The sequence below is a fragment of the Gopherus evgoodei genome, chromosome 8 (assembly GCF_007399415.2).
Source record: "Gopherus evgoodei ecotype Sinaloan lineage chromosome 8, rGopEvg1_v1.p, whole genome shotgun sequence".
Lineage (NCBI taxonomy): Eukaryota > Metazoa > Chordata > Testudines > Testudinidae > Gopherus > Gopherus evgoodei.
In genome coordinates this window covers 12,243,151-12,256,361 of record NC_044329.1, presented here as the reverse complement: position 1 = coordinate 12,256,361, position 13,211 = coordinate 12,243,151, and the positions used below count along the sequence as shown (strand labels likewise).

Sequence of the window (13,211 nt, the reverse complement as noted above, 5' to 3'; positions counted from 1 at the left end):
GATGGATAACACTGTTGGGATTCAATCCCATAAACTTGTCATATGTGAATGGTTTGTGCTGGTTTTTCACCTCCGTTAAGTGCATCATCTCGCTGAACGTTGAGACGCTAGTCGAGACAAGGCATTGCCGTTTTTATCTTGATGAAGCTGGTGAAGGTCAGCCCTAGGGGCGGGGTGGGGGGAATATAGGCTTGACTTTGTGAGTAACTATATCAAGACAAAAACTACTTGTGTGGTGCCTCTACTAGGATTTTACACAGAGGTAGGTTATCCTTATGTCATGAGTGCGCCTTGTTTTCAGTTAAGAAAAACCCGCACTCTGTGGAATGCAATGGGCCATCAGAGAAGGGTCAGACTGGCAGGTATGTCAGAATTGACCCAATTCAAGCCATACTCATAAATGATATTGGGAGATTATATCTCTGAGCTCAGCAGTGTACGCAGAGCGTGAGCTGCGCTGGATGCGTCTGGACTCTTTGATTTGTCCTTCTCTCATCAAAGTAGTCGTTTCTGTAGCTTCCTTCAGAACCATGTGGCTTCCATTGCTGGTTCTACCATACTTTGTTGTGCTGTGAGCTATCAATCTCTTTAAATAATAATACTTAGTGCTTTACATGTGAAATAGATAGATATTACTCCTTTGCAGGTGCCAAAATGGAGGTTCTCAAGGGGACACAGCAAATCCATCGGATTAAACCTAAAACCATATCTATACTAGGAGTGCTATATTGGCATACTGTACTGGCAGAGTGTTTTGCTGGTATGGTATACTTCAGGGGTAGGCAACCTATGGCATGGGTGCAGAAGGCGGCACGCGAGCTGATTTTCAGTGGCACTTTCACTGCCCAGGTCCTGACCACCAGTCCAGGGGGCTCTGCATTTTAATTTAATTTTAAATGAAGCTTCTTAAACATTTTAAAAACCTCATTTACTTTACATACAACAATAGTTTAGTTATATATTATAGACTTATAAAAAGACACCTTCTAAAAACGTTAACATGTATTACTGGCATGTGGAACCTTAAATTAGAGTGAATACATGAAAATTCAGCACACCACTTCTGAAAGGTTGCCGACCCCTGGTATACTTGTATCAGCAAAGTGCTGTTACTAGTATAAGCTTTCGTGCTTGTTGTAATCGCCTCCCTCTCCCTCAAGCGAAACCAGTAAAAGCACAGATTTGCTAGTAAAATTGTGTCTAGGCTAAAATCTAGGCTCTGCTGGTCTGGGATCAGACCTCTCTGCTGGCAGAAGCATATAGTGTAGGTATAGTCTAGCTCTCATGACTCCTCGGCTTGGTTTACTCTTATCAGTTATTGGCATAGCTGCGTCGTTCTGAGATGTGAAAAAACCATACCCCTGACTGAAGTAACTCTGCCGACATAACCCTCCGTGTAAACCCAGCTATGGTGACAGAAGAATGTCATCAATGCAGCTAATGTCGTTTGGGGGGAGGTGTCTTTCGCTGACAGAAAAACCTCTACTGGTGATGTAGGCTGCATTGGCACAGCCCTCACAGCATAAACATAGCCTTATTGGTATAATCTCCATGGTGGAGACATACCCTTAGTTCCCTGATAACTGAGTGTTGATGTCTGTGTCCTGAGAAAATTCCAACTCAGTTAGTGAGATGCTGTGTATGTAAATTATCTCTGCTGTTTCAAGTCTTCATTTTTTTTGTCTTGAATTGTTGTCTAATATTAATATGGTGTTTACACACTATGTTCCACTCAGAGGTATCTGCATTTCTATGATGGATTCAATTATTCCTGTCTGTCAAAGGTATAAGTTTATAAAGTTTGAGCATTTTTTAGTCCTAAGATAAAAGATACTTGTCATGGACTCCTCTGCTCATTACAGTCTGTATCCTTTGCTGATGGTGCTGCCAACTTGAAATGTGCTCTGTGGCCACATGTGATTTTATAAGAGATGCACTTACAGGCCCAGCCAAGATCCAAGCCCCGTTACAAATTGCACAAATGTCTTTCAAGACAGTCTTTTTCCCAAAGAGCTTACAGTCTAAATAGAAAGAACTGACAAAAGGTTGGAGGGGAATACAGAGGAACAGAGAAGTGAAGAAGTGACTTGCTCAAGGTCACATAGTATGTTACTAACAGAGCTGGGAAGAAAATCTAATTCTCCTGGCTACCAGTCCAGTGCCCTTTCCATTACACCTCACAGGCTCATCTTTGCACACAATTTTTTGAATGGAATTTGGTAGTCTCTTTTTGGAACTGAGATATAAACTGAGGCAGACTGCCCTATGAGACATCTTCACATGAAGTTTTAATCTTTTTCCTGCATATAAAAATTGATGGATTACTTAATAGTAAATGCCTCTTGAGATGCTGATGCTATCACAAAGCTTTGCTCTCGTGATGTGACCTCACTAGGGCTCTTTCAATGATATATAGAAAGTAATCCAGCTAACTTCAGTGTCTCAGTATGTGCATATGTACTAATTCAGTTATGCAAGACCAGGAAAGACTCATAGAATATCAGGTTTGGAAGGGACCTCAGGAGGTAATCTAGTCCAACCTCCTGCTTAAAGCAGGACTAATCCCTAGACAGATTTTTGCCTCAAGTGGCCCTTTCAAGGATTGAACTCACAAGCCTGGGTTTAGCAGGCCAATGCTCAAACCACTTTGTAATCTTTTTTTTTTTTTTTAAATGGACCTGGTCTTTCATTTTTATGGTTTCTGTTCTAAATGTGATTAAAGTACCTTTAAACTGCAAAGTGTTCTCTTGTACATCTTGACTTTTTTATTGTGAATTTGCAACTACACAGACATTATCGGAAGCGCTCCACATCACGTGGACGTTCCGGTAGCCGCTCTAGAAGTCGATCTCCTGCTGACAAAAGAACAAAACGTGGAGAAGACAGACGTTCTAGAAGTAGAGATAGAGAACGCAGGCGTGAGAGGTCACGCAGCAGGGACAAGAGGAGATCTCGGTCACGGGACAGGAAGCGCCTGAGGTATGAGTTGCAGAGTCTCAGGAAATAAGGTTTGACTTGAGTCAATCTGGGCTATCTTATTATGAATATCTGATGTTCCTCTGTATGATTGGTGATGGTATCTGCCTTTTGTAATAGGTTTTACTTAGGTAAAGTAGTGCATAGTATACTTAACTTGCTTTCAATTATTGGCTGAGACAAGCTACTGTAATTCGGATTTGTTAACCCTTTCCGTTGCCTTAATGGCTCTTGGCTTCCTTTTGCAGATTTTTGCTGAAAATTGTTTTTTCTCATGTTAACGGACCAATTTATGTTAACCCCCCCAAACAAAAACTTCTCAGTTTTCATAAACTCTTGTATTTCAAAATAATGACCATGAATGCAGAATACTAAATAAGCCAATTCTGCTTCTGTGGCAGACGTTCAAGAAGCAGAGAGAGGGAACGGAGCAGAGAGAGAAGAAGATCACGCAGTCGAGAGAGGAAACGGTCCAGAAGCAGGAGTAGACGGTCCCGGTCCACCAGTCCTGGCAAGAACAAGAAAACAGAAAACAGGTACTCTCATTCACAGCTGTGATTAATATGTTAGTAACTAGATATGGGAAGATTTATAGATTATACTCTGTTCCTATACGGGGACTGGATATAGTTGCCAGATAGATTTATCATATATTAAACTGGTTTTCCAGTATTTCTGTAAATCTTTTTTTCAGGAATAAAAATATTCCTCACCATGTTCCTTGGCACAATAAGGTTTTTTCCCAGGAGGACTTTTGTTTGTGTTTGTGTACACACATTTTCAAAATAATGTTGGTTTTCTCACCCAAGTAGCTTGACTGCAACTATGGATGTAAAAGTTTAACCAGTGAGCTTGATGCTTATCGGATTGAGTTAACAATTAAACTCTGCTGCTGTCAGGTGTGCCCACTGGCTGGGCGGGACCCCAAGTGTGCCGGGCACCAGCAGGGCCCCAAATGTGGGGGTACTGCAGACCCCCCCTCACCCTTAGTTCCCCAGCGAAACATTTAACCTTTTAACCGGTCGAATTTTAATAGGTTACATGTTACTTTTTGTACTCGCTATTTGCATCTCTAACTGCAACCCCTTTTTATGTTACATCCCTTGTCATAGTCACCCTCTGCCTTTGTGAAAATGTAGTTTTGTTTGTTTTGCATGTGCACAGAATGCCTCATCAGCATCTTAGGCTGTTTACGCCTGTTCCTCGATCATCATTTTCCAGATGATTAACTTTCACCATTGCAGAATTTTGCTCAAGTACAAAACGCTCCAGTTGTTAGCTAGATCAAACATTGGGTTAATTTTTCAACCCTGGAAACTGGAGTTCACTCTCATATTCTCCCTGCTGGATGTTTGTCCACTTTTTTTTGTTTTAATAACTTCTCCCTACCTGTAGGAGAATAAAACAAACTTTCTGGGAAGTCTGAATAGATTTTGGTAAAAAGGCTTCTCTTTAGATGTTGATCTTAGTTTGTTTCAGTTGAGATCATTGTAACATGTACTTGACTGGTATCCTCCATTATTGTAATAATAATTAGAAAATGCAGCGTTCTTTATATCTCATAGAAGTGGTTTTGACCTTGAACACAATAAGTAATTTCCAGAAGAGTAACCATACAAAATATTGTTTAAAATAGTAACCTGTGTTCTTGATTTCTGTGAGCCTGTGTTCAATAGCAAACACCACATACTGAATGACTTAGTTGTTTCGCTATTTGCGAAGTAGCCCCGCTCAATGCAACGTGTGTTTTAAAAACTCCTCATATCTATTTAAATGTTGCACTTGATATTAAGGCGTGGAGGCAATAAGTCAGGAAAGCCATGTACAGCTCTGGCTTTTAGAAGGAGAATATTCAGTGAGTGCACATGCACTGCCTAAACCTTATGGTTTGTTCCCATTGCTTAAAAGCTCTTTTATAGATCTAAGTAGCTACATATCCTTTGTTTGTTTGTTTGTTTGTTTGTTTGTTTGTTTGTTTGTTTGTATTAGCATAGTACCTAGGAGCTCTAGTCATGGACCAGGACCCCCATTGTGCTAGGTGCTGTACTAACACAGAACAAAGAGACAGTTCTTGTCGCAAAGAGCTGACAGCCTAAGTGTAAGACGAGACAACAGATGGATACTGGCAGACAAAAGGATATAAGGAGGCAATAAAGCAATATTTTAAGTTCTATAAATGCTGTTTTACATTTTCTGGAGGAATATTTCTATTTCAGTAATTTAGGAAAAGACCTGAATACATGTGAATTTTAGATAAGATAGTGACACCTACCAAAAAAAAAAAATCACACTGATCCTTTAGTCTAATATCTTTAAATCATAGTTACTTCAGGGTCTAGGATCAGTAAGTGATGTTTTGTGTCACACCTCTGTGGAAAGGATGTATTAAAAGTCATCTGTAGCACAGCCGACACTCTTGCAGCGTGTTGAAAATTTAACTCTATTGAAAATACTGTGTCTAAATCACATAATGCCTCTTAGAAAATTGAGTGATGGTGTCATTCATTGTTCTTATCACAAGACTTATTTAAATAATTTTAATATATTTATGTCCTCCAAAACCTGTGTAGGCAGCAGTCCTTCTTGTAACAAGTGTTTGCCCCATGCCAAGTGCCAACTTCATCCGGGAAGTGTTGCTCTCCAGGGCTGTGGGTTATATTTCTGGCTCTGCCATGAACTTATTGGGTGTCCTCTGCCAGGTCATTTAAACTCTTTGAACCTACATTTATTATTATTATATTACAATTCAGAGGGTTTTATGAGACTTAATTAGTAGTTATAAACTGCTTTAAATTGTTTAATAACAGTAAGCTGATTTTTCACTTACTAAAGTGACTTTAGTGCATGATTTCCAGATGTTGCACTGAGTCCCTGCCCGCCCTTCCCCCACGTGCTCACACATCTTCAAAGAAATTAAATGATTCATGTTCTTATATTTAAAAAACAAAACAAAAAAACAGTAGCATGACTACAGTGGATTCATAGCCAAGATTTCTTTAATATTCATGCTAACAGATAAAGTGCATAGTATCACATTTCAAAGAAATCCATGAAATATGCTTATACCATGCCATCACTCCTTATTTGTGTTGTTTGTTGAATACTGTCAGCATGCTCAGCATCGTAGAGAATATGGAATAGACAAAGTCCTTACCTGTATGAGTTTATGATCAAATAAGATGACTAGTAACTAGACTTAACAAAAAGGTGTAGTTTGAGGTCCCTTTAATGTTGAATTTAAAAATGTGTAAAATCTTACTTCAAGTGCTTTCTAAATAAATTTTAAACTGAATTTTCAATTATAATCACAAACAGACAATGAAGTTGCACAGTTTAAAGAAGAGCAGTACTGTATGGGTAAACTGTAATATTAATGTGTATGTGGTATAAGGAGGTTGATGACTATCCCAGGCCTTAATCAAAACATCACAGAAATAATATTCTGGGAAGTTGGAATGACATAACATCTTGTAAAATGAACACATGGTTTGCATTAAAATAGTCCTGTGGACTATGAAAAAAAGCATAATATGTTTTTTCCCCCTTCTAGCTGAAAAGTGAATTTTAAATGTATTATCATGGGTTAGCCACACATGTTTAGGTTGGATGCATCTATTTTTTATTAGAGGGGGTAGGAATAGTAAAGTCTATAATAAATGTGAATGGGTTTTAGATCAAGTTCTATAGGTAGCCTTTCCTGATGGGAGATGTTCTTATGTTTTTCAGCCAGTAGTGAAATCCTCCAGGGACACTCAGACTTAAAAGGCAGGGTGGTAGATCACTTTGGTATTAGAAGTGCAAAAGACAGGAATTTCTGAGTATCTCTATTCCAACAGCTATTTTCAAGGTGGTGTAAAATAAACTCTGGAACCATGAGAGTATCAGTTCTAAGTATTGCTGGAAATGAAGTCTGCAACTTCCTCCCATAAAGAAATCAGAACAGCAGAACTAGAGCATATGAATCAGTGTATCCTAATAGATTTTTGCATCTCTGGTAGTTCTAGGAAATATGTCCATGAAATGAAGAGATTTTCTGGGAAGTGAATATACTCTGCAAGATATTTAAAAAAATGTGCGAATGACATTTTCTTCCAGCACACACACGCTTCTTTCCCAAGAAAAGCTGGAACAGTCTTTTCAGATCAGACATGCAGTACATACGTTTTTGATCTTATCTTTCAGATCAAGGTCTAAAGAAAAGACAGAAGGTGTGGAAGTTTCCAAAGAAAAGAAAAAAGAGAAGGAAGACAAAGAAGAAGAAAAGGATAAAGATGTTAGTGTATGTATACTGACCAAGGAGAGAAGATTGTATCAGTTAAACAGTAGCTCTTACAAATGATAAAGTTCTAAAATTTAGATACAGTTTGCTGTATTTTTAAAATATCACCTTAGATAATCCCTTTTTTACGTCTGAACTTTGTATAGTACAGACTTCTGTTACAATGGGTATGCTTCTACCACTTGACAGAAGAAACATTCTTCCCTTAATGCAGGACTTCTCAGCCTGTAGAATGCAAACCTCAGGTGGATAGTGAGGGGTCACTTGCGTCACATCCCACTGATTACTGGATGTGGGGGATTAGATGATTTAGTTCAGGTCAAGTGCTTTCTAAATACATTTTTATGTAGAAAACATCGTTTGGTCACTAGAACCTAGCAGGAGTCGGGAAGAAAGGGAAGGAGCAGTTAGCTTTCTCTGTTTTTGCCACTGCTTCCCCCAGTTCCAGAGCAGCACTCCAACACACATACACTGCTTGGCTCTGGGGCAGGGGAAGCAGTGCTTCATGAGCAACCTTCCTGTCTGGCAGGAGTCAGCAACAGGCCACCAAACCAACATCCTCATCAAACTCAGTCAACCATGCATGCACCCTCAACCAGCATTCCTGCCTAGGACTCATTGGTCATAATTCACTCATAGCTTGTTTTTCTGACACAAGTCATTTGGGGAAATAGTGAGTTGCAAGGTGGCTTTTCAGGGTCACACATCAAAAAAAGGTTGAGAATCATTGCTGTTGTATACTTTCCCTATGAGGGTGGGGAAAGTTTGATGTGTTTAGGAGTATTTGTTTAGAAATGTAGATTCCTAGGACCAAGTTCAGGCATTGGATGCAAGGCAGATAACTGCATTTCACTTTATTTTACAGTCACCTTGCTCATGCAAGTATAGTAGTTGGTGTCACTACAGAGCGTACCGAGATAGGTTAAGTTAAACTTGTATTGCAATACGTTCTTATTAGGCAATCCTCAGACAAAACTCCCATAGATTTGAAAGAGAAGTTTGTATCGAAGTACAGAGTCAGGCCAATAATTCATAACTTGTTAATTTGGTTCTTTATTCTCATAGAACTTTGATCAGAACAAGCTAGAGGAGGAAATGAGAAAACGAAAAGAGAGAGTGGAGAAATGGAGGGAAGAACAGCGCAAGAAAGCTATGGAAAACATAGGAGAACTGAAAAAAGAAATTGAAGAGATGAAACAAGGGAAAAAATGGAGCTTAGAAGATGATGATGGTATTTCCTTAATATTTTTATATAACAATTAACAGATAATTGCTTCATTTTGTAGTGATGGACAGCGTTTACCATCTTTGATTTTAAAACTTCAATTATTTTTCAATGAAATGTAAAATTATGAAATCTATGCTCGTTCATGGTCCCAAACAGCTTAAGACACAAGTGAGAGCACCTGGTGGGGAATTAGGAGAAAGAGAGAACAAATGATACAGTAATAATGCTGTGCAGTTATTCAGGTCAGTTATGGGGACATAATAGTAGTTTATCAACATATGTTAAGACTCTTTTCTTCTCCCTTTTATTCAGTACCAGTTTTAAAAAAAATTTCACCTAGGCTTTGGTCGTTTTTTGTGGACCCAATGCTTTTTTGGGAACCCATAACTGCTATTTTGTACCCACTAAAATCCTAGCTAAATTGCCCATTTATTGATGATCTCTCTCAGTACAGCCGGTTCCTCACACCCCTTGTAGAGAATCTCCATCCTCACATCACCCCAAGAGAGAAGTCTTCTAAAATGACCTCTTCTGGCATTAGGGAAGCTCCTGCAGGCTGTCTTCTTTCAGGGAACATTTCCGTCTCCAAGGGGACGGGAGAGTGCCCATGTGGTGTCAATGGGGAATGGCGGCCTTTGATTCCATGGTTTCTCTGACTGGTGACTAAACCCTTAGACAATATAAGAAGATCCCCATCCTTTCTGTTCCCAGATACTCTTCTTCCCCCGGGGCTGGCTCAACTCCTGGGGAAAGAGTGTACTCCTATCCTCATGGTGTTCTTCACGTTTGTTCTGTAAGTTTACAGTATAGTGTCTTCCTGTTTGTATCTGCTTTGTAAACGTTTTTCAGGGTTCTGTACACCTGCATTGTACTAAAAGCAGGACAAAACAAGGATTTTGGAATTCATAAGCACGTTTTTCTTTTAAACAAAAACATTTATTTGTCATATACTAGATGATGAGGAGGAGACTGCAGAAGGGGAAAAAGAAGCAGAAGAGATTGAAGATGAAGAATTAGATCCACTGGATGCTTATATGGAAGAAGTTAAAGAAGAGGTCAAGAAGTTTAATATGAGAAGTGTGAAAGGTGGAGGTGGGAGTGAAAAGGTAAAAAATTAAGGTTGTCTTGTTTGTCTTTTTTTAAGTAGCGTTAGCATTTTAATATAGGAAAAATGATATTAAGAGGACATTTTAAGATGGAAAATATGTAGACAGACAAGAAAGAGGTTAGACTACATGTAATGCCTACCAGTCCTTAACCTTTTATCTCTCCAAGTCAGCTGTTTGATATTAACCCTGATGAAATCTCATCTGAGGAAGTGGGATCAAAGCCACTATACTGTGCTCAGGAGTATACTGAATTTGTGCATTCTGCCTAGTGCGTTCCATGCTCTCTGTAGTAGGATAATGGTTTTCTTTAACTGTTTTATTAGAAGTCTGGACCGACTGTTACCAAGGTAGTGACTGTGGTGACAACCAAAAAGGCAGCTGCGGAATCAGAAAAGAAAAAAGGGGAGCTCATGGAGAATGACCAAGATGCAATGGAGGTAACTGAAAAGTCTTAGATGCCTATTGTGGAAACGGGGCGGTCACTTTTCTAGCAAAAAGAGGCCCTGGTTCAGCAAAGTACTTAAGTGCACAAGTAGCCCTGTTAGCTTCAGTGGGACTACTTACGTGCTAAAAGTTTGGCATTTGCTTATGTACGTTGTTGAATCATGGACAAAATTGAGCTGACACTGATTTAATTTAAGAAACACCATAGCTCACAGAGTCTTGTGTAAAGAAAACATGGTGTAAATAAACAACTTGATGCATTAATTTAGTTTTCAGGGTTGATAGCGTCTTAATATAATGGAGTTGATATGTGGATGTCTAAACTTGGTGCATACACAGTTATTGAAATTGTGCATACAGTCATGGCAGTTTTGCATGAGAATGACCAGTTGAACATCTAAGTGGTTATATATATGTATATATGTATATATATGTATGTGTATATGTAGCTACTGAGCCCACATATTCAGTCACAATAGTTACATGAACATAAAAAATGTTTAATTATCAAAATCTGGGTTTTATGTTTATAGTTAAATTATCTTTACGCTTCTAAAGTGCCTTTAATTTGAGGTTCTCAAAATACTTCACAAACGTTAATGAGAAGTCTCTCTGCACCCCTGGGAGGTAGATATTTTCCTTTTACAGAGTGCAGAGAGTTTTGATTTTTGCCCAGAGTTGCAAAGACGGGAATACAATGCCTGTCTTCTGACTCCCAATCGTGCTTCTAATTATCAGGTAACACTCTAAACTCAGCTAATAAACTTGTCTAACACTGCCTATATGTAATAAATATGCAATGTTGATACTCTGTGGGGGGGCTTGCTTAGCCTTCCTGCACAATTATTGGGTTCGAGCTTATCAGAGCAATTTGTCCTGTGTCCAGGCTACTCACATAAAAGGGATGTCAAGCGATTAACATATAGGGTGCTATGGTTTTTAGGTCTTAAACAGGTTTTTAAATATCTCAGCACTGGCAATTGAATAGGCTGGATGAGTTCCAATGCATGAGAATTCTCCCCAACCCCAAAATCACTGTTGATTAGTTCTAGATGGCAAGTCCTGTCCGGATGTCAGTTAAAACTGGTGGGAGCTGGAGAAAGGTAGGGAGTGATGAGAGGGGAAGTTGCCAAAAGAATGAATGTGTGTAAAACTGGGGAGATCCTTGAAGCTTCAAGTAATTCTCTTTCTCATAGATGGTTTTGGTGCAGCGTAGGAAGAGTTAAATGTCCCCAATCTATGTTCCATTGTTATGTCAGTGAAAAATCAAACCCTTGAAGAGGGTTTGTCACTGAATATATTTCTTTATGATTTATTATCTGTACAGTATTCGTCAGAAGAGGAGGAAGTTGATCTTCAGACTGCCCTGACAGGCTATCAGACCAAACAGAGGAAGCTGTTGGAACCAGTGGATCATGGAAAGATAGAATATGAGCCCTTCAGGAAAAACTTCTATGTTGAAGTTCCAGAGTTGGCTAAAATGACGCTAGATGGTAATGGCAAATAAAAATGAATTTTGTAGGGTAGTTTTAATGGAAGAAGAAGTCTCTGTCAAATTTAGATATGCAAGGCACCTGTGAGTTCTTTAGGTCTTGTCCTTTGGACATAAAGCCAAAATTTTGTGGACCATCAAGAAGGAAAGTACAGGCTATAATTTGAGAGGTATTAACATAATGCAGCAACCCAACTATTAGTTACAGAGAGGAATTAAAGTGTGCAAGGGAATTTTCATTGTGCAACTTGACAGGCCAGAGGTGAGGCGGGGAGGTTTAATCACCCCATCAGTGAGTATTACTGATATACTGTTACTTTCCATTTAGTTATATTTGTGACCTGCTCATTGAAAGTTTTTTCTGCTACACTTTCTACATATTCAGCATCTGTGTCTGTAGCTAGCTAAAATCTGTTGCATCATTTCAAGTAGACTTTGAATAAGATAGCAGAGAAATACATAGTTTGATTATGTATTAATTCAGAGTGTGTTTTTTCAGAGGTAAATGTATACAGGCTGGAAATGGAGGGCATTGTAGTCAAGGGAAAAGGCTGCCCCAAGCCAATCAAAACCTGGGTACAGTGTGGTATTTCCATGAAGATTCTCAGTTCTCTTAAGAAGTAAGCGAACAATTTCTGAACCAAAATATCAGTTGTTTCCATTGTGTCCTTGTGTCGTTAAGACTGTGGAGTCTTCAGGGCAGGATACTTTGTTTGTTTGTTTGTTTGTTTGTTTGTTTATTTCATTCATACATACATATATTCTCATTGTATGGCACTATGTATACCAACCATCTAGATTAAGGTGTTCACTCAGGATTGCTCTTCTGGGCAATTATAAACTATTCTTTCACACTAATTACATAACACACGTTTCTTCACTCTGTTTGTTGTGCTGTATTTTTGCATGGAACTAAAGCTTCCACTCAAGTGGAATATGTAAATCTTTTCAGCAGGATTATGTGCAATTCATGAGAAGTCCTTTTGCTCCTGACAGTACTTGTTTTTCTTTCTTTGAGACATGGCTATGAAAAGCCCACTCCCATCCAGGCTCAGGCTATACCAGCCATTATGAATGGACGTGACTTGATTGGCATTGCTAAAACAGGAAGTGGAAAGACTATTGCATTTCTGTTGCCTATGTTCAGACACATCATGGATCAGAGGTCATTAGAAGAAGGAGAAGGTCCAATAGGTACAAATCTTTGTTTTCAGATTTTGACAGATTGTAATTTATATTTTTTATTAAGTCTTGTATACCATAATTTAAACATCTGTATTTATTTTGATTTTCTAGTGAACTGTGTTTAAATACGCTAGTTGTGGCTATGATATATCATGACAATAGAACTCTGTGCATGGTATAAATTCCCTGTACTAATGTTTAACTTCAGAACTGATCTCCCCTTTCCAGAAGGTAGAATGAGGATCCTCAGAGCTCTGGGATAATGGCACAGAACCTACTGCAAACATTTCTTCTGGCACAGCTCGGTTTTTAAGCTCTGATTTGGCGAATAGATTCATTGTACATCCTTCTGTTTCATGTTCATTGAGGGATTTTTTTTACTTAACTTACCTCTTTTTATATGGAGCAACTTGTTAGGAAGAATGAAAGGAACGTTTGAACCCTTTGGTTTTTTCATTGGAAATTGACACAGGGCTGCTACATGATTTTAACAGTCAG

The 13,211-nt window shown here is 38.8% G+C and overlaps 1 protein-coding gene across 2 annotated transcripts in view; it reads left to right on the top strand.

The window, feature by feature from the left end:
* The window catches only part of DDX46 (DEAD-box helicase 46), a 36,311-nt gene that overhangs the window by 738 nt on the left and 22,362 nt on the right, over window positions 1-13,211 (top strand). The window contains exons 2-10 of one of the 2 annotated variants that reach the window (XM_030574145.1): window positions 2,791-2,979; window positions 3,378-3,512; window positions 7,159-7,249; window positions 8,321-8,486; window positions 9,438-9,589; window positions 9,916-10,029; window positions 11,364-11,529; window positions 12,028-12,148; window positions 12,547-12,722. In XM_030574145.1, coding sequence (XP_030430005.1) covers window positions 2,791-2,979; window positions 3,378-3,512; window positions 7,159-7,249; window positions 8,321-8,486; window positions 9,438-9,589; window positions 9,916-10,029; window positions 11,364-11,529; window positions 12,028-12,148; window positions 12,547-12,722 — 1,310 coding nt within the window. Of the gene's footprint in view, window positions 1-2,790; window positions 2,980-3,377; window positions 3,513-7,158; window positions 7,256-8,320; window positions 8,487-9,437; window positions 9,590-9,915; window positions 10,030-11,363; window positions 11,530-12,027; window positions 12,149-12,546; window positions 12,723-13,211 lie in introns of both variants that reach the window. The other variant, XM_030574144.1, reaches the window with a different exon arrangement.